Below are 17,848 nucleotides of genomic sequence, written 5' to 3'. Positions count from 1 at the left end.
GCCGCTTGGCATTCCTTTTCCCCCCTCCCAGACCAGACCCCTTTTCTAGTGTTTCAGCCTTCTGGTGCGTGCTTCCTGGTGGATATAGCTTTAATTTGAAGTTCCCTAGTGAATTCCTCAGTTGCACATCTTTGCAAGTGTGAGTTTGTTCATTGCAAATACCCTTCCTGAGAAGTGCAACTCCAATCTTAATTTTTTTTAAAAAACCCTGACAGTCCTTGCTCCTGGGCTCCGGGTCATTGCAAGCCTGGCCTTCCGCTTCCCAAACCTAGTCGTCTGGTCTGCTGAGTTCTTGCCCGACACACCAACGGGGCAGCAGACCTTTAGGACACCGAAGCCCCAAACCCCCAGATTCCTTTCAGAGGCGAACGAACACATTGGTTTTGCAGGGTCCCCGTGCTCCTTTCGCTGGAACCTCTGTGCGCAGTCCCGAGGGGGGCGTGCAGGCGCGAGGGGCACCGGTATCTCTTAAAGCAGCAATGCCACCACACTCTTAACGGCGGCGCGGAGGATGGCGGGGCCCAGGACGGTTACCCCGTGAAGGCTCGGGTCGCTCCCGAGGACCCCAGACTGCGGCTGGTCTGGTCGGTTGGTGGCCAGGTGAGGAGCAGGGCGCGGGCGGCGGGACCCTTGCCTCCCCGGTAGGTGGAGCGTGCGAGGCGGACGCAGCGAGCAGCGGGCGCCGGGCACGTTTTCCTCCGTCAACGGACCCTTCGGAACGGAAAGCCAGCCGGCGACGGCGCGGGGCTAACGGCTGGAGGCTGCGGCGGTGGCGGTGGCGGTGGCGGTGGCGGTGTCAGCGGCGCTGTCACTCCGGCGCGGCGCCCGGGGCAGAGCGGGGCCGCGACGCAGGCGATTGGGCGGAGCTCGGCGCCGGGCCGCTGCGGGGATGGTGGGTGAGAGGCGGGAGGAGGTCGCAGTGGGTGGAGGGTGGAGGCTGCTCTGGGGGTCGCCCCCATCGGCGTTCATTGAGCACCCTACTGCATCCCAGGGCCCTCAGCTAAGCACACGGCCAAACGCCCCGCCCTCCTGCACTCAGCATCCTAGGCAAGACAGATGGGAGCATAGATCATAGCGGGAATCTTTGTAAGTGGGGAGGGAAATTACAGCCTTGGCCATGCCAGGAAGGAGCTACACCGCTGAGCTACATCCCCAGCCTTGTTACTTTTTGAGACAGAGTTTCTCTGTGGCCTTGAACTCCCTTCTAGCCCAGGCTGGATTGGAACTTTAGATCCTCCTGCATCAGGCTCCCAGAGTACCTAAAATTACAGACCCTTGCCATCAGACCTGTAAATCTTCTCAAGGGAAATGTAATCGAGTGAAGGAATCAGGACAAGACTGTATGTTAAGTGCGGGGTAGAGAGAGTGGTTTGTCTGAGATGACCTTTTAGAGAGTAATACCACAAAGACCTCAGAGCGAGGAGCCTCAAGTGGATCCAAGCCGAACTGGACTTCAGAGAGGGAACTGTGTTAGCCGTGAAAGATGCCTGCAAGGGTCTGAAGCCAGAGGCAAACTGTCTTTTCCCCAGCAAACTATGGGTTATTCAGTCATCAAGTGACCTATTCCCTAAGTGTCTGAGAAAGTCCGAAAAGCCAACTGCCCTGGGAGAAATGGTGTTAACTTCTCCCAGTTGAATACATAGAGAGAAGAGTTATTCTGAGTTAATCACTTTAACATGCAGTGCTGGGGAGTGAACACATCCTAGGCTAATATCCCCCTGCTCAGCTCTACATACACCCCCCACCCACCACCCAGATGTTTTGCATTTAGTTTTGAGACAGGATCTTACTTCATTGCTCAGGCTGCCCTTGACCCCTATGATCCTGCTGCCTTACCTTGAAATGGTTATTTTTCACATTTCAGGGTTCATTTATTCAGTGTGTGTGTGTGTGTGTGTGTGTGTGTGTGTGTGTGTGTGTGTGTGTGTTTTCATGCATGTGCACATCACCTCATGGATGTGTCAGTCAAAGGACAACTTGTCAGATTGGTTCCTTCCTTCCACTATTGGGTTCCAGGGATCAAATTCAGGTTGTCTGCCTTGGCAGCAAGCACCTCCACCCACTGAACTATCTTGCTGGTCCGGGCCCCTCACTTTTAAAGAAAAGTGTATTTATTTGAATTACAAGAGCAGTGTGAGTTTTTTGTTTTGTTTTGTTTTGTTTTATTTTTTTGGTTTGCTTTTCCAAATGAGAGTGACCCAGAAGGTAAGAGGTGAGAGTGTTGTGAGGAAGGCAGCAGAAGATAAAATGCAAGAAAGAGCTGGGCGGCGGTGGTGGCGTACCCCTTTAATGCCAGCACTCAGGAGGCACAGCCAGGCGGATCTCTGTGAGTTCGAGGCCAGCCTGCTCTACAGAGCAAGTTCCAGGACAGGCTCCAAAAGCTACACAGAGAAACCCTGTCTCGAAAAACAAAACAAAACAAAACAAAACAAAAAAAACCATGTAAGAAAGCTAGAGTCACCAAGTGTGGTGACAGATGCCTTCAACCCCGTCACTCTGAAAGCTAAAGCAGGAAGGTCATAAGTTTGAAGCCAGACTGGCTGCATAACCAGCCACACACACACCCTCAACAAAGGAAGGAAGAGAAGGAGGAACAGAGAGGGCGAGACAGTCAGAGGGACAGCGTGTCCTAAGTCTCCAACCAAACTAGTATTTTCACTTACTGCGTCTCAGCTGACATTCAAAGCCAGCCATCCAGGTCAGGGGAAGGGGGGTGGAGGAAACGGACAGCTGGTTCAGCCGAGCCGTGATTCCCGACTGCTGCGACTCGCTGGAGTGGTCTTGAGCAAAAGTGAAGGTAAAACGAGGCAGATGTTTTCAGATGGTTTGCCGTTGTTTCTCAGAGTCACACTACGTACGTAGTCCTGGTCATCCTGAAACTCTGTCTTCTGCATGGTGGGATTAAAGGAGGGTGGCACTGGCTAGTTCAAATAGTTTAAATCTGTTGTTCATAGTTTTATTTGCAGCAATGGAAAACTGAGTCAGGAGAAGGTGGTGTATGTCTCCCAGCACTTAGGAGGCAAAGGCAGGCAGATCTCTGTGAGTTCGAGGCCAGCCTGGGCTACAGAGTGAGTTCCAAGATAGCCAAGGCTACGCAAAGAAGCTCTGTCTGGGGGTGAGGGGGAGGAATTGAGAACTGGAAACAGCTCAAATGTTCAACAACAAAAAGTGGATGGATAGATGATATATTCTATCCATGTGATAGAATACTACAGGACTATTCTGCACTATAGAAGCATCTATACAAGAGAAGAGGCTATTGAAGCAGAATTGTGTTTGTTTGGAAGAGATTTCAAAATAGCTTTTAAGCAGCAGGGTTAAGAGCAAGAAGACAACCTGAAAGTGTGAGCGTGGGTTTCTCAGGGGAGAGTCGCCAGCCACAGGCTATTGATCGGACCACAGCATAACGGAATCTCTAAGTATGCTGGGAGCTGCGGGTGTAGGTCTCCAAACACTGTAACTCGTACATGACCTCATAAGCTGCATGAAATCACAGAATTTGTGAAGGTGGAGAGATGGCTCAGTAGTTAAGAGTACTTGCTGCTCTTGCAGAGGAACTGGGTTCGGTTCCCAGCACCCACACAGTGGCTCACACCACCATCCCTAACTCCAGTTCCAGGAGATCTGACACCTCCTTGTGACCTCCTTGGACATCAAGCGTGTATGCAGTAGACATGCCTATATGCAGGCAAAACACCCATGTACATAAAAAATAACATAAGTCTAAAAAATGAAGGAAAAAAATATCCCCCAGAATTTGTGTCCACATTCTTCCTGCTCATTCTGCAGATGGGGAAACTGTTAGTTGGTGACTGAGTAATGGCTCAAACTAGAGGTTTTTACCATACTCAACTATCTTTTTCTTTCCTCTACCCAGGAGCCTTCACTGTTAGCCCTTCTCCCCCCTCCCACCCCCCCACCTGCTGGCCGTGGAACAAGAATTCCAGAATTGAGTTGATTTAAGATACCGTTAGAATGTATGGAAATTCATCTTCCACTATCATAGTGCTCAGTTGTCCAGGGGCTAAGTCTCAGGCTATGCTCTCGGGGAACCTAATTAAACAGAGCAAAAAACTAATGAACCAATTACAACTTACAGGAAGCTGTGCCTTGAAGAGGAATTTGAAGAAGGGTCAAGTCTTACGACGATAAAGAGATGGAGAGCAATAAACAGAATGTGAGTAACAGAGATTAATGTCCCATTGGCATCAGACTGCTGATCATCTCAGCGCTTGCCATCTCTCTGAACTTTTCTTGTCTTGATAATAATGTAAGGCATATAAGTGATGACAGAGGAGCCCGTTATCGCTTTAGACTATAAGAGAGACCGTTACTACGACAGCCTCAGATTTTGTCCTGAACATTTCAATGGTCATCCTTAGGAAAGTAGTTGTCTCCTTTAGCATGCTTTTCAAGCTAAGACAGTGATTTCCTTTGTATCATTAGCATATATTATTTGTAAAAATATGATTCATTATGTTTTCATATGTAGATGTACTGTTCTTAAGTCCTTCCGTGATATTCACTCCCCCAATTTATCCTTTGCTCCCTCTCTCCCTCCCTTTTATTTCCATACATTTTTTAATATGGGATACTTCACAGATTTACATGTTGTCCTTGCATAGGGAATAAGCTCAGTCAGATTAGTACATAAACTGCAGAAGTGACCATAGTGGTCCTTTCTATCTGCCACATCTTTATTGAATATTGTAGTCGGATTTTTCTTTGGGGCACCAGCTCACAAATAGTGACATGGAAGACTTGTTAATTGTGAAACCTTGAAATTAGCTTAGGCTTGTTTTTAACTAGCTCATAACTTAAATTAACCCATTTCTATTAGTCTAAGTTCTGTCATGTATAGCCCATCCTGCTTCCTGTGTCTCCTTGTGTGCTGTGTGTCTCTGTCTCTCTGTCTCTGTCTCCCCCCCCCCCAGATTCCTCCTCCTCCTCCTTCCACTCTCTCCCTGGAAGTCCTGCCTATAACTCCTGCCTAACTATTGGCTTTTTATTACACCAATCACAGCAATACACCTTCACACAGTGTACAACTATCCATGACAGAATATATTACTTTTCTCAGGAAGATGTGAACTCATATCTATTCATCCAGAAAAGTTACCGATGACAGACCAAAGAATTGACTCCACCTCAGATCTAACTTAATGACCAGGAGGTTTATTGATGTAACTTAACAGGAGTATGGATAAGGAATGACTTATCTGCCCACAGATGACTCAAAGGAGGCAGCTACGTCATCCAAAGCACACTGCATGGGTGAGGATTCATGGAAGATGAGTCACTGGAGTTCCCTGTACAGCTTGCAGGCAACTTACCACCCCCATTCCCCCACCCCATCCCTCACCACCCCCCTATCCCCACCAGCAAGTGCTTAAATGACCTCAGGGAGGCCCTGACTTGTAGGTTTCATGAGCTTCCTTAGCCTCCTATTGGCAAGCTTTCAACCCCCTCTCTCCTCCTGGAAGAAACAGCTGTAGGACACATACCCAGGTGAATTTACCCTACAACCAGTGTTCCCCGATGAGCAGACAATGCCCCTTTACAGGATTTGAGGGGCGAAAACAGTATACATCTATTCACAGAGACTGAGAAGCCATGGGCTGGAGGAAGAATCAGTGCCCGGAATTTGTGGCACAAACAGTACATCAATTTCCCTGGCAAGAGAAACTGGCTTTGTTCGTGCCAGTGAGGTTCAGAAGAGCTGGCAGGACACGCGGTGATGACTAAGTCATGGTTCCCCGGCAAGCTGGGGGTGGTGCCAGAGGGAGAGTGCTTTGTGAACTGGTCAGGCAGTGCCTGGTAGATGAGTGGGTGACCATTAGCCTCTTCTACCAGAGCAGATGGGGGCAGGGGCGGGTGGGGGCATGAGGTGCCAGGATGTTGGCTTTCAGTATGAGATCCCTTTTTTTTTTTGAGATCCCCTTTTTAATGTGTTTGTTTTCATCACTAACCAAAAGTTAGTGATGCTAACTGTGCTCTGCCCACCCCAATTCCCCATCAAGCTCGCCCTGTAGCAGATCGTGGCTGTGGCTCACCCTCGCCGTGTGTATTGAATAATTAAGCTTTCCTATTTAAGACAAGGGGTTACTCTGTTTTCCATTTCAAAGATTGTAGGCTACAATGGGTACAAAGTAAGTCCAATGCTAGCCTACACTACCCAGTCTCAAAAAGAAAAAGAAACTATGTAAGCTACCCTGCTTCTCCTATTTTGGCTTCCTGATTGTGCCAGCCTTATCATAAAGGTAACATACATCATTGGTATATTTGTTTGTTCGTTTAAATCAGGATCTTATTTTGTAACCTGAGTTACAAACCTCAAACTCACTATCCTCTTGCCTCGCTCCACAATATTGAGATTACTACTGTGCGCCACCATGCCCTCTTCTTGTTGTTCTATTTTCAAAGAAATATGTATCAGTTGATCTTATAGTAATACAAAAGTTAAGGGAAAGTGTCCTCTGAAATTTGGTGGGAATAAAGACTAAGTAAAGGTTAAAGTGTTTGTGGTGTTACTAGCAATTGAAAACAGTGGTTTTACTGTATTTATTCACAACTCTTTGTGGACAGGGGTGCACATGTGTCCCTGTGAACATGTGGAGGTCAGAGGGTAATTTTCGGAGGTCATCAGGTTAGTAGCAGGCACTTTTACCAGATGCTCCATCGCACTTGCCCTGGTTTTACTGTTGACAAGGCCGTTTTGACCACGCTGAAAGTGTGTCCAATATCACACCAGCATCAAGGGCAAGAACTCAGAATTCAAGGTGAACCAAGAGTAATGGGTTAAATCCATAGTGAGGAAAAGAAGCTGTAGTCCACCGTTGGATTTTTAGTCAGAAAGAAATACCAATTTAGAAAAATTAAAAATAAAAAAGTTGGGGGCTGGAGATATGGCTCAGTGGTTAAGAACACTGGCAGTTCTTCCAGAGGACCTGGGTTCAATTTCCAGCACCCACGTGGCAGCTTACAACTGTCTGTAGCTCTAGTTCTAGGGGATCTGACAGCCTCATACATGCAGGCAAAATGCTAATGCACATATAATAAAAATAAATTATTTTAAAAATAGACAAATAAATAATTTTTTTAAAAAGTTTGAATATCCTTGCTTCTCAGTCCTCTATAATTTCTTATAGTGATGTGTTGGTGAATAACATGGAAATAGTCATTCAGAAGCATCATTTACATAAATCATGACAGAAATCAGGCCTGCTGTTTGTTCCTTTTAAATTGTTTATTATATTGTGTTTATTCAAGGGTCTGTGGAGGAGCATGTCCATGGCACACTAGCGGAGGTCTGAGGACACCTTGTGGAAATCTGTCCTCTCCTCTCGCCGCTGGGTCCCTGGGATGGAGCTTGGGTTATCATACTCCGTGGCAAGCAAGTGCTTGACCCTCACGAGCCGCCTCGTGGACCCTGTTCTTCCTTTATTGATTTGTTTTGTTTTGAGATAGCTCTCGTGCCTCTCAGGCTGGCCTCAAGCTCTGTACATAGCTGAGGATGACTTTGAACTTCTGGTATTTCTGCCTCGACCACTCTCCCCAGTGCTGGGATTCCAGGTGAGGACACCCTGTCCCTTTCTGTGGTGATGGGATTGAACCCCAGACAGCGTCCTCGTCCTCACGGGACAAGCACTCTACATCTGAGCCACATCCCCAGCCCCGTTCTGTTCTTTCATTCAGGCTGCTTTCCTCTATTAAAACCATGGAGGGTTGTTATTTTTTCTTGTTTCCTGGACTCATTTCTTTCAAGGACTCATTCATTCATTTATCTAGTTGTTTTCACACAGCTTTTTTGTTTTATGTTTTTGTTTTCTTTTTCTTCTTTCCTCTTCCTTTTTTTTCTTTTTTGTTTTTCTTTTCTTTCTCCTTTTTTTCTTTTCATTCGTTTATGTGACAGGTGCTACTGATGCCTGGAACTGTCTTCACAGAATTTAAATTCTAGTTCAGGATATGAGAAAGTCTAAGATGGAAAATAAGTCAAGAGAACAATATAGGAACTGGAGAGAAGGAAGGAGGGAAGGGAATTTGCTCATTCTGATACTATGGTCTGATTGGGGAAAGCCTTTTCAGGAAGAATTTGAACCGAAACAATGTCCGGGAGTCAGCTATGAGGCAATCTGGTGGTATGCATACAAAAGGAACAGTGTGTAAAGATCCTGGGGTACAAATGCTTCTCAGACTATAGCCTGAGTCAACACAGTCTAATGTATAGATCCTGGGAGTGTATGTATTATGCTCTGTGGGCCACGTAGTCTTGGTTACCACTGTTCAGCAGCTCTGAATGCTAAGGCCTCAAAAGCATTCAGACGTATTGTGTAAGTAATGATCATGGCTACCGTACACTGAAGCCTTATCTATCAGAACAGGTGAAACTGGACAGCAAACGCAGAAGTCAACCGGGCCAGCCAGGGCTATGTAGTGAGACTTTGTCTCAAAAAAAGTAAAATACAGGTTGTGCCCCAAGATGGCTCAGTGGGTAAGGACACGTGCCACCGATGCTCAGAACCCACATGGTAGGAAAGAACCAATTCCAGAAAGTTGTCCTCTGACCTCCACGTGTGTGCTGAGGCTCTCAAACACAGAACACACACACACACACACACACACACACACACACACACACACACACACACACACACAAATGTTTAAAAAAAGAAAGGTGGTTGCACCACTTGAATATACTAAAAACTGCTGTACTGTGCACTTTGTGTGATGTGTGAGCTGTATCTCAAAGGATCTGTGACGGTGTATGTGCACATGTCTATGATATAAATACATAATCACGTACATGCAGGTACCCTCAGAAAGGGTCGTTGGATGCCCTGGAGCTGGAGTTACATTTGAGGCCTGTGTCACAATTAGAAGCTTTAGGAGGGCTAGGGATGTGGCTTAGTGGTGGAATTGCTTGCCTGGCACATGCAAGGCCCTAGCGCAGTGATCCTCAACCTTCCTCACGCTGCAACCCTGTAATACAGTTCCTGGTGTGGGGGGACCTCACTGCTACTTTATAACTGTAATTTTGCTAGATGAAACATTTTGTTTGTTGTGAATTGTGAATATCTGACATGCGGGGTATCTGATATACAACCCTCGGGGTCAAGCGACCCCCACACAGGTTGAGAAGCACTGCCCTAGACTAAACAAACACCGGCAAAGAGGTGAGTGTGGTGCACCAAGAGGAGCTGTGGGAAATGGATCACCTAGACCTGCAGCCCACCGAGATGTTATCTACGTTTCTGATCCAAATATGATAGACAGTCCATGGAGGAGTGTTGGCGAGGGCAGAAATGAGGTGGGATTTGTGTCTCTAAGAGATCACTCTGGCTGTTGTTTGCAGAACAGACTATGTGAAGGCAAACAAGGAAAGAGATGAGTTATCCACAGGGTAGAGAGAAGATGACTTGAGCCGGCATGGCTGGACTAGGGGAAGTAGTAAGATTCCGTAGGAAGGATGTGCTCATGGACTGGGACAAGGGGGTAAAGGTTATCCAGATGTGGGACTGACTCCTCTGTTGGGGTTGCCATTCCCAGTGGGGAACCTGGAGAAAGGACCAGAAAGAATAGAATAAGGCAGGATCCCAGAGCGCTCCGGTCTGACTCCTGATAGAACTCTAGGTGAAGAAATAGATCTGCAGCCCAGAGGTGAGGCCCAAATGAGAGATCCCCCAGCACCACGTAACAGAGGGTGGTGCACACACCAGCTATCCAGCACTGGGAAGGTGGAAGCAGAGAGATCAAGGTCATCCTCAGCTACATAGCAAGTTTGAGGCCAGCCTGGGCTACTTCAGACCCTATCTTAAAACCAAACAAATACAACTAAGCAGCGAGACTTATTGGTGGCTGAAAAAGAACAGAGAGGTGGCCGTTACTGGATTTAAGGTGGAGCTTGTTGGTGATCTTGGCAGAGGTGTAACAACAGAGGATGACTGAAGGAACGGAGCCATTTGCTTCAAAGCCTCAATGGCGGAGCACTTGTCCAGCATTTGTGGAGCTCAGGATCCATGCTTGGCACTGCAAAATAATTAGACAAATAAAGAAGAACAGAGACAGGGTCTGTCTGGAGGGAGGGGAGCAAGAGAAGAATTCCTGCTTTGATCCTCATGAAGGAACTGTGCACAGTAGGGATTCTTTAATGGTCTTAGCACTCAGCACCCCACTTGATCTTACAGGCTGTAAGACCCCCAGCTTTTCACTGCCACACAATATTTCTGAATTCTACGGCCCTCAGACAAGTCAGTCTTAAAAGGTCTTAGAATACGGATTCATAAGCCCAATGATTGTAGCTAGTTTTCCTGCCTTGCCCACAGTCAGGACAAATCTCTCTCTCAAAAAAAAAAATTAATCCATTTCCATAAATCTATACCCTGCCACGCTGCTCGTGGCTTACCAGTATCTTTTCATGCTGCTTGTCAGGGTGGCGGCTAGCAGTGACTCCTGCCTTCCTGTTCTTTCTTTTCTCCTCTCTGTTAGTCCCGCCTAGTAGTCCCTACTTCCTGCCTAGCCACAGGCCAATCAGTGTTTTATTTACTAGCCAATCAGAGCAACACATTTGCCATACAGACCATCCCACAGCACAGCCAAGTGCAGACCATCTCAGACACCTGCACTCAGGCTCGTGGTCCTAATCATCCTCTATGCAGACCTGTTGGGTAAAGCCACGAGGAACCTGAGAATGGACTCCCACAGGACATACAGAACATCCCACAGCAAACTGTTCTTACATCTTAAATTAACCCATTTCTATAAATCTATACCTTGTCACGTGGCTCATGGCTTACGGGCCTCTTCACATGCTGCTTGTCATGGTGGCGGCTGGTAGTTCTCTGACTCAGCCTTCCACTTCCCAAAATTCTTCTCCTCCTTGTCCTGCCTATACTTCCTCCTGCCTGACTACTGGCCAATCAGTGTTTTATTTACTAAGCAATCAGAGCAACACATTTGCCATATAGAACATCCCACAGCACTCCCCCCCCCCCCCCGCTTTTCTTTTTCAAAAAGGAAGGTTTTAACCTTAACAAAGTAAAATTACATATAATTTGGGAATTTGGGCATAGCTTCTCTTACTACTTCCTGCTGGAGGGGGGCGCTGTATCTTATGGGGACACAAAGAAAATTTTAGGATTATGGAATAGTCCATAGGCTGTATTGTCTGAGCCAGTTGCCTTCAAACCATTCTGGATTTGGATCATCTGGGCCATGGTGTCATCGGAGATCTTTCAGGGGGTCTTGGCTGGTCAAACCTGATGTATCTTAATCTGGAACAAATCCATAGCCTCTGGCTTTCTGCGGGAACAAAAGCAGAGTCTCCTTTCCAAAGCAACACATCCTTACATCCAAATTTTGAAGGCAAGGTATCTTTAAATATACATATTGGTTTAACTCAACATCTTTTACGATCAAATGTTTTTCTGCAGTTAAAAATCCCAAAGACAACACAATCCAGATTCATCTTTACGTGGCTTATTTTTTATATTAATTTTACTGTCTCTTTAAAGACTTTCTTTTTTAAAACTATGTATTTGTTTATATAACTGTATATATCACCTTTTGTCTCTTTCAAGCCTACGTATATTTTACATACATTATAAACTATTACATCTGAATCTGTCTTATTGTGAATATCGTTTTAAACTGCAGCATTTGTAAGACTGAAACGGCACTATGGCTGCTGGCTCCGCCCACCTCAGCTTCCAACATGGCACTTTACCGCCAGCTCTGGGAGCTATGGTGGGTCTATGCTTTTATCCAAGCAGTGTGTAGCCCAGAAACCTCTTTTTTTGTTTTCTACTAGCAAAGGCTAAATCCACCACACAGCTTAATGTGCCACTTGCAGAGGCCTCATTCCCACCATACTGCAGGTCAAGCGCGCACGCCAGGAACCCACAAGTAGCTCAAACTGGCAAGCTGCCGCTCATTTGAGAGAGACGATTAGGAAGCTGTTTTTAGCTCTGTTTTAGAATCTTTTCTCAGGTTTCAGGTGGAAACTCTTGCCAACTCATTGGGTGCCATTTGTAGCTACAGTTTTCCTGCCTGGCCCACAGTCAGGACAAATCTCTCTCACCTGCCAGCCCCACAAATGATAGTGGTGCATGCCTTTAGCCTAAGCACTCGGGATGCAGAAGCAGGCGGATCTCTGAGGCCAGCCTGATCTACAAAGTGAGTTCCAGCACAGGCTCTAAAGCTACACAGAGAAACCCTGTCTCAAAAATCAAAAAGATTTTATATATATATGGATTCATTAGAAAAAGAAGCTTTGATTCCAGAAAGAAGTTATTTTCCAGACAGAATTGTTGGGCAGATAAGAGGAAGAGGGGCTCAGCTATCTAGGGAAGGTGTGACTCAGTTGGAACAGGTGACAGTTTATCTGTTTGACAGGAAGCTGAGAGAGTGTGTCGAATTAGAACCAAAAGATGTTTTAGTGAAGATGGAGGGTTTCTCTCATTTTGCTTCTGTTTTCTCAGTGAACTAATAAGTTGGGTTATCAGCTGAGATCAAAACCGAAGAAGAGATCTTGGAGACTTAGCAGAGAGGAAAGAGTGAAAGGGCCGGGCCTGCTCCAGGATGACGAGTGTGACCTTGCTTAGCGTGGATGAGGCCGTGGGTTCAGTCCCCGGGAAAGGAAAGAATCAGAATTCTGACGGGGGAAAAAAAAAACGTGTAAGGATAAGATAATCCCAGGCAGGGAAAATGCTGGGTTTGAAGGAGCTCTCCCAGTCTGCCCACGACCATCCGCCTCCAGGGCCTGTTGCTAGGATACCAGCCAGTAGCATCCTAGGTATCACAAGACCTATTTAACAGCCGGCCACTAGGTGGCAGTGTAGATCTCTGCAGCTCCCAGTACTGACTGCTTTCAAGACCCAGAATTCACCTAAGTGAGGTGAGACCAGTGCCTTGTGAACTGTTTTTAACTAGGCCTAGAAGACAAAGCCCTAGGGAGAAGAGAACCCACTTGAGAATGTTTAGGGAATGGCTGAGGGAGAGAGTGAAAGGAAAGGCAGCTGCCTGGGGATGGAGGGGGCTGGGTGAGGGGGAGGTATGGGCTTTAGAATTAGAAAGGTCTATCAGGTTCTGACACGGACAAACTTTACCTGTGAAACCAGAGCTGGTGGGTCACTGAGAATTAGGGTTGGCCTAACTGGCTTTGACACAGACCTGATCAGAGACCTGAAGGAGAAGGCTCTCAGAGCACAGGCCCCCTGAATCCAGGTGCTGACCACAGAACCACTCGGGAAAACACTGTAATGGTTCCTCAGTTTGGATGGCTCGAGATGAGGGCCCACAGATGACTCAATGGGCGGTTCAACCCTCCCGAGACTGTTCCACAGATTATGTCCATCAGAGATGAGCCAGGGCTTGAAGCTAAAATCACACCACACATGCTGGATTAGTCACCCTTTAGTCGTGACAAAATATCGAGAAAACAACTCAAGTGAGGAAGGATTTATTCTCTCACGGCTCCCGATTGCGGTCCGTTGGATTGGTTCCATTGTTTTGGGGCCAAGCTGTGATGAGGCATGCTGGTATGCCAGAAGCATGGGATGGAGGACGGTGGCTGAGAGAGAAGACAGGTCCAGGGAATTATTTATCCTTCAAAGGAATGCCTGCAGCTGGGCCTACTCTGCTCTCCACCCCCCAGGATCCATGTCACTACCAAACTATGAATCCATCTGTCCACTGAGAAGGTCAGATCCCCCACGATTCTTCCCAGAGGCCTGTTAGCTCTCATCCAAACCCTTCAGCACATGAGCCTTTGGGGTACACTTCCTATCCAAACCGCAGGAGATGCCAAGATAAACTGTTTTATTTCATTGTCTGTGTTTAAAGGAAGGCAAGGTAGCCTCGGTGCCTAAAGGGAAGACCCAAATGGAAAGCAGAGGCTTGCAAGCTGCAGTATAGGATGGAAAGCAGACAGAGCATCACTGAAAGAAAAAGTAGGAACAGGGGATCTTTGAGACGGCGAAACTTCTGCTTGCCTTCTTCTTAGTTTTCTAGAACCCCCTCACGAATTTTTAAGTTGGCATGTTTTCTTTTCATTCCTGTGTTTTGACCACAGGCATGCTTGTGTGCCAAGTGCATGCTTGTTGCTCATAAGGCCAGAAGAGGGTGCAGTGACTTCGTGCAAAGCAGGAAAAGGTGCTTTTCTGGGGAGCAGGGTTTCTAGGGGGACCTCTGTGCCAAGAAGCTTCTGGCTGGGGCTGAAGAAACTACGTAAGACTCCAGCCTGCACTAACTCCCCAGCTAAACTGTCATACATAAAGGCCGTTGTAGGCTTTCACGATGGTGGGGAGGTCACAACCCTGGGAGAAGAGATGGTACATTCCAGTTTACAGAGCGATGAACACAATGGTTCCTGGGCAAGCCCATGAGCTAAAAAGACTTCTGTCTGGGAAAAGCCTGACTTCCTTTTTTATTTCAAATATTACTGTTAATAGGTGTTTCTATGCTAACCATCTTACTTTCATGTGTTCATTTATTTGTTTGTTTGTTTATATTACATATATGTATGTATTTGAGTGTGCAGGCCCCGGGGGCACGTGTGGTGGTAAGACAACAACTTTATGAAGTCTGTTCTCTCTCTCCTCCTCACTTTATGTGGGTTCTGGGAATCCAGGACGCCATGATTCTACAGCAGGTACCTTTACCTGCTGACCATCTCTCCAGTCCCCAGCCATCTTGCTGCTGCTGCTGCTTCTTTTTTTTTTTTTCCAAGACAGGGTTTCTCTGTGTTGTTTTGGTGCCTGTCCTGGATCTCACTCTGTAGACCAAGCTGGTCTTGAATTCACACCATCTTGCTTCTTGAGTCTGAAACAGACAGATATGCTGTAGAATGTCTTGGTTTTTCGAGACAGGGTTTCTGTGTAGCTTTGGAGCCTGTCCTAGATCTTGCTCTGTAGCTCAGGCTGGCCTCAAACTCACAGAGATCCACCTGCCTCTGCCTCCCGAGTGCTGGAATTACAGGTGTGCGCCACCACCACCCGGCCATGCTCCTAAAGCTTCAACACACCTGGGAGACACTTGGAAGACGTATGGCAGGGTTCTCAGGCCTCCCAAGAGGAGAGTTGACTCACCACATCTGGAGTAAAAAGTGAGAATTTGCAAGTCTCACAGGATCACTGGAGACGGTGATGTTACAGGGACGTCAGTGAGTAGCAGTGAATGAAAACAAGAGGCCACCACTTTGCTAGTGTCCATCAGTGCTGTGTTGATCGTCATAATGCCCTGCTACGGTGGGTTAGAGACAAACCTGTTCTTTTCCAAAGTAACAGAAAGTTGAAAGGAAACAGAAAGGAGATGGGAGCAAGCCAGGCACATTCCCAAGAAAGTAATGGCTTGGTGGTGGTGGTACACACCTTTGATCCCAGCACTCAGGAAGCTGAAGCAGGCAGATCTCTGTGAGTTCGAGGCCAGCTTGGTCTACAGAGTGAGTTCCAGGACAGCCAGGACTGTTACACAGAGAGACCCTGTCTCAAACAAACAACAAAAAGTAGCATTTGTGGACTAGCAGGGCATTGATGACTGTTTAGGGGTCACCACAGCTTGACCAAGGAGCGGCCAGGATATTTCATGGCTGTTTTGAACTCATTTCTCTGCTTTGTACTGGGGATTAAGCTTAGCTTTGTGCATGCCAGCCAAGCCTGCTACCACAGACACTTAGGCTAGCTTCTCTTGCCTGTTTTGAGGTAAGGGATTCCTATGTTTCCCTGACTAACCTTGAACTCATGATGTAGACTAGGTTAGCCTTAAACTTGAGATTCTCCAGCCCCAACCTTCCTGGAGACTAGGACTGATTCTTGGGTATGTATCACCACACCCAGCGCTGCTTTCTTGGCTTAGCTTTCTTTTGAAATTTCCAGTGTTGCTGAGCCAGCTATTGAGGGAGCAAAGGGAGCAGTCATCGAGAAAGCAATAACTGAAGTTGACATAAACATCTGCAAAAGAATGTAGAGATGGATGGCCCAGCGTCTGGCTGAGCGTCAAAGGGGTCCCCTTCCAAGAGAGCCTGTCATCTTCCTAGTCAAAAGGTGCTCCACGGATTGCCCAGGCTAGCTTTGAAGAGAAACGTCATGTGGGAAATCTGCCCATAGGATATATGTTATTTCATGACTTCAGACTTCTGTACTTTGTGAGATTCAGAGCAATAACAACTTCATACTTTACACTCTGCAAAACACTTTAGCATATAGTACTTAATTCCCCCATTAATGCGATGCCTTCCATCATTTTATAGACACAATCCTTAATGGCAACCTGGCCATGGTCATGCACTTTGGAATAGACCTTGCACTTTTTACAGTGGATTCTTTCTGGCATTTGAAGCTGTTGCATGGGAAGCCAATTTCTGCAGTGTGCTAGAGGGAACTATTGTGTAGCTAAACCACAATGACTTATTGCTCTTTGAATATTACCAGCACATTTCCTTTCCTGGTTATGTCTCATCTGGTCTCATTGCTCCCCCACTCTTCTTGTCTACGCCCTCTCCCGGACACCCTCCTTTGAGTACACAGGCATTCCAAATCTCTTTTAAGGTGTTATCTGTGGCTCCAACCTGGCGGAGCTAAAGGTCAGCAAGAGTAGAAAGGCGATATGGAACAGTCCAGCAAGCAGATCTGCTGAGATGTTTTCCACAGGTCTGTCCCTACAGGAGGGCCAGCAGCCCCTCCGCCAGCGTGTTGCCAGGAGCAGACAGCACATTTTAGAAACCTAGCAATACCTCTAAGCCTTAAGAATGTGCTATCTCTGTCTCCTGCTGTCTCTCTGTATCTTGCTCTTTAATTCCATGGTGAATAGTGCCACGAGACTCTTGTAGATAGTGGTTGATGGATAACTGTCTAGTGAATAAATACCCCATTGGCAGGTTCTCTCTCTCCTCTGTCATGGCTACTCCTGCATTTTTTGTTTTCCATCTATAATGAGGAAAGGGAATCATGTGATCTTCTCAAGACAACTTACTTGAAAGCAGATTTGCAATTAGATATACTTTTTGTTGTTGTTATTGTTTTGGTTTTTTGGTTTTTTTTAAAAAAACATATGGAACACTTCATGAATTTGCCTGTCTTCCTTGTGCAGGGGCCATGCTAATCTTCTCTGTATCGTTCCAATTTTAGTTTATGTGCTGCTGAAGCGAGCGAGTTGTTTTGATTTTTTTGAGACTAGGTTTCTCTATGTAGCCCTGGATGTCCTGGAACTCACTCTGTAGACCAGGCTGGCCTTGAACTCACAGAGATCCACCTGCCTCTGCCTCCCGAGTGCTAGGATCAAAGGCATGTGCCACCACCGCCCAGCTGATATATTTTTATTCTACATTTTATTTTATTTCTAGAGACTGGATCTCACTATGTAGTCTTAGCTGGCCTGGAAATCACTATGTAGACGAGGCTACCCTCCAACTCCCTGAGATCCACCTGCCTCTGCCTCTGCCTCTGCCTCTGGAGTGCTTAAGGCATGCACTACCATGGCTGTCACGAAGATAGACTTTTTAAGTACTTTTGAGAGCTGATATTCTGAATTTCCTGTCAAATATTTAAGTCGGTCATCATCATCTTTTCATAAGCATCTCCTTGCTGGCTTCTCCCAAGCAGCCGGTGATTTTTCTTCTGTTTTTACCATTTTGAGACAGGATCTTGATGCCCTCACTCTAGTCCCTGCTGGACACATCTGTTGCCTTAGCCTCCTGAGTACTTGGGTTAAAGGCCTGTGCCACCGCGTCTTACTAGTGATCTTTCTAAAATTCAAGTCTGGACACACTCTGGCCGGGTTAACCTGCTAGATATCTTAGTGATCAGACAAAGTCCAAATGCTCCTCCTGCCATACCTGGCTCGGCCAGCCATTTGT

General features: G+C 46.7%; 1 protein-coding gene and 1 non-coding gene across 5 annotated transcripts in view; one reads left to right on the top strand and one right to left on the bottom strand.

The window, feature by feature from the left end:
* Nucleotides 1-365: 365 nt before the first annotated feature.
* LOC102924702 (solute carrier family 2, facilitated glucose transporter member 3) overlaps nucleotides 366-17,848 on the top strand; it is a 70,756-nt gene continuing 53,273 nt past the window's right edge. The window contains exons 1-2 of one of the 4 annotated variants that reach the window (XM_042274057.2): nucleotides 366-600; nucleotides 4,100-4,177. In XM_042274057.2, the coding sequence (XP_042129991.1) occupies nucleotides 4,157-4,177 (21 nt within the window). In that variant the 5' untranslated portion in view covers nucleotides 366-600; nucleotides 4,100-4,156. Of the gene's footprint in view, nucleotides 924-4,065; nucleotides 4,178-17,848 lie in introns of all 4 variants that reach the window. The other 3 variants (XM_042274056.2, XM_076567917.1, XM_076567918.1) reach the window with 3 other exon arrangements.
* LOC121828476 (U6 spliceosomal RNA) lies at nucleotides 17,038-17,140 on the bottom strand. Its single transcript, XR_006070935.1, has one exon. It is a non-coding gene; the product is annotated as a U6 spliceosomal RNA (small nuclear RNA).

This window comes from Peromyscus maniculatus, chromosome 3 (genome assembly GCF_049852395.1).
Source record: "Peromyscus maniculatus bairdii isolate BWxNUB_F1_BW_parent chromosome 3, HU_Pman_BW_mat_3.1, whole genome shotgun sequence".
Lineage (NCBI taxonomy): Eukaryota > Metazoa > Chordata > Mammalia > Rodentia > Cricetidae > Peromyscus > Peromyscus maniculatus.
This window is presented reverse-complemented; position numbering and strand designations above follow the sequence as displayed.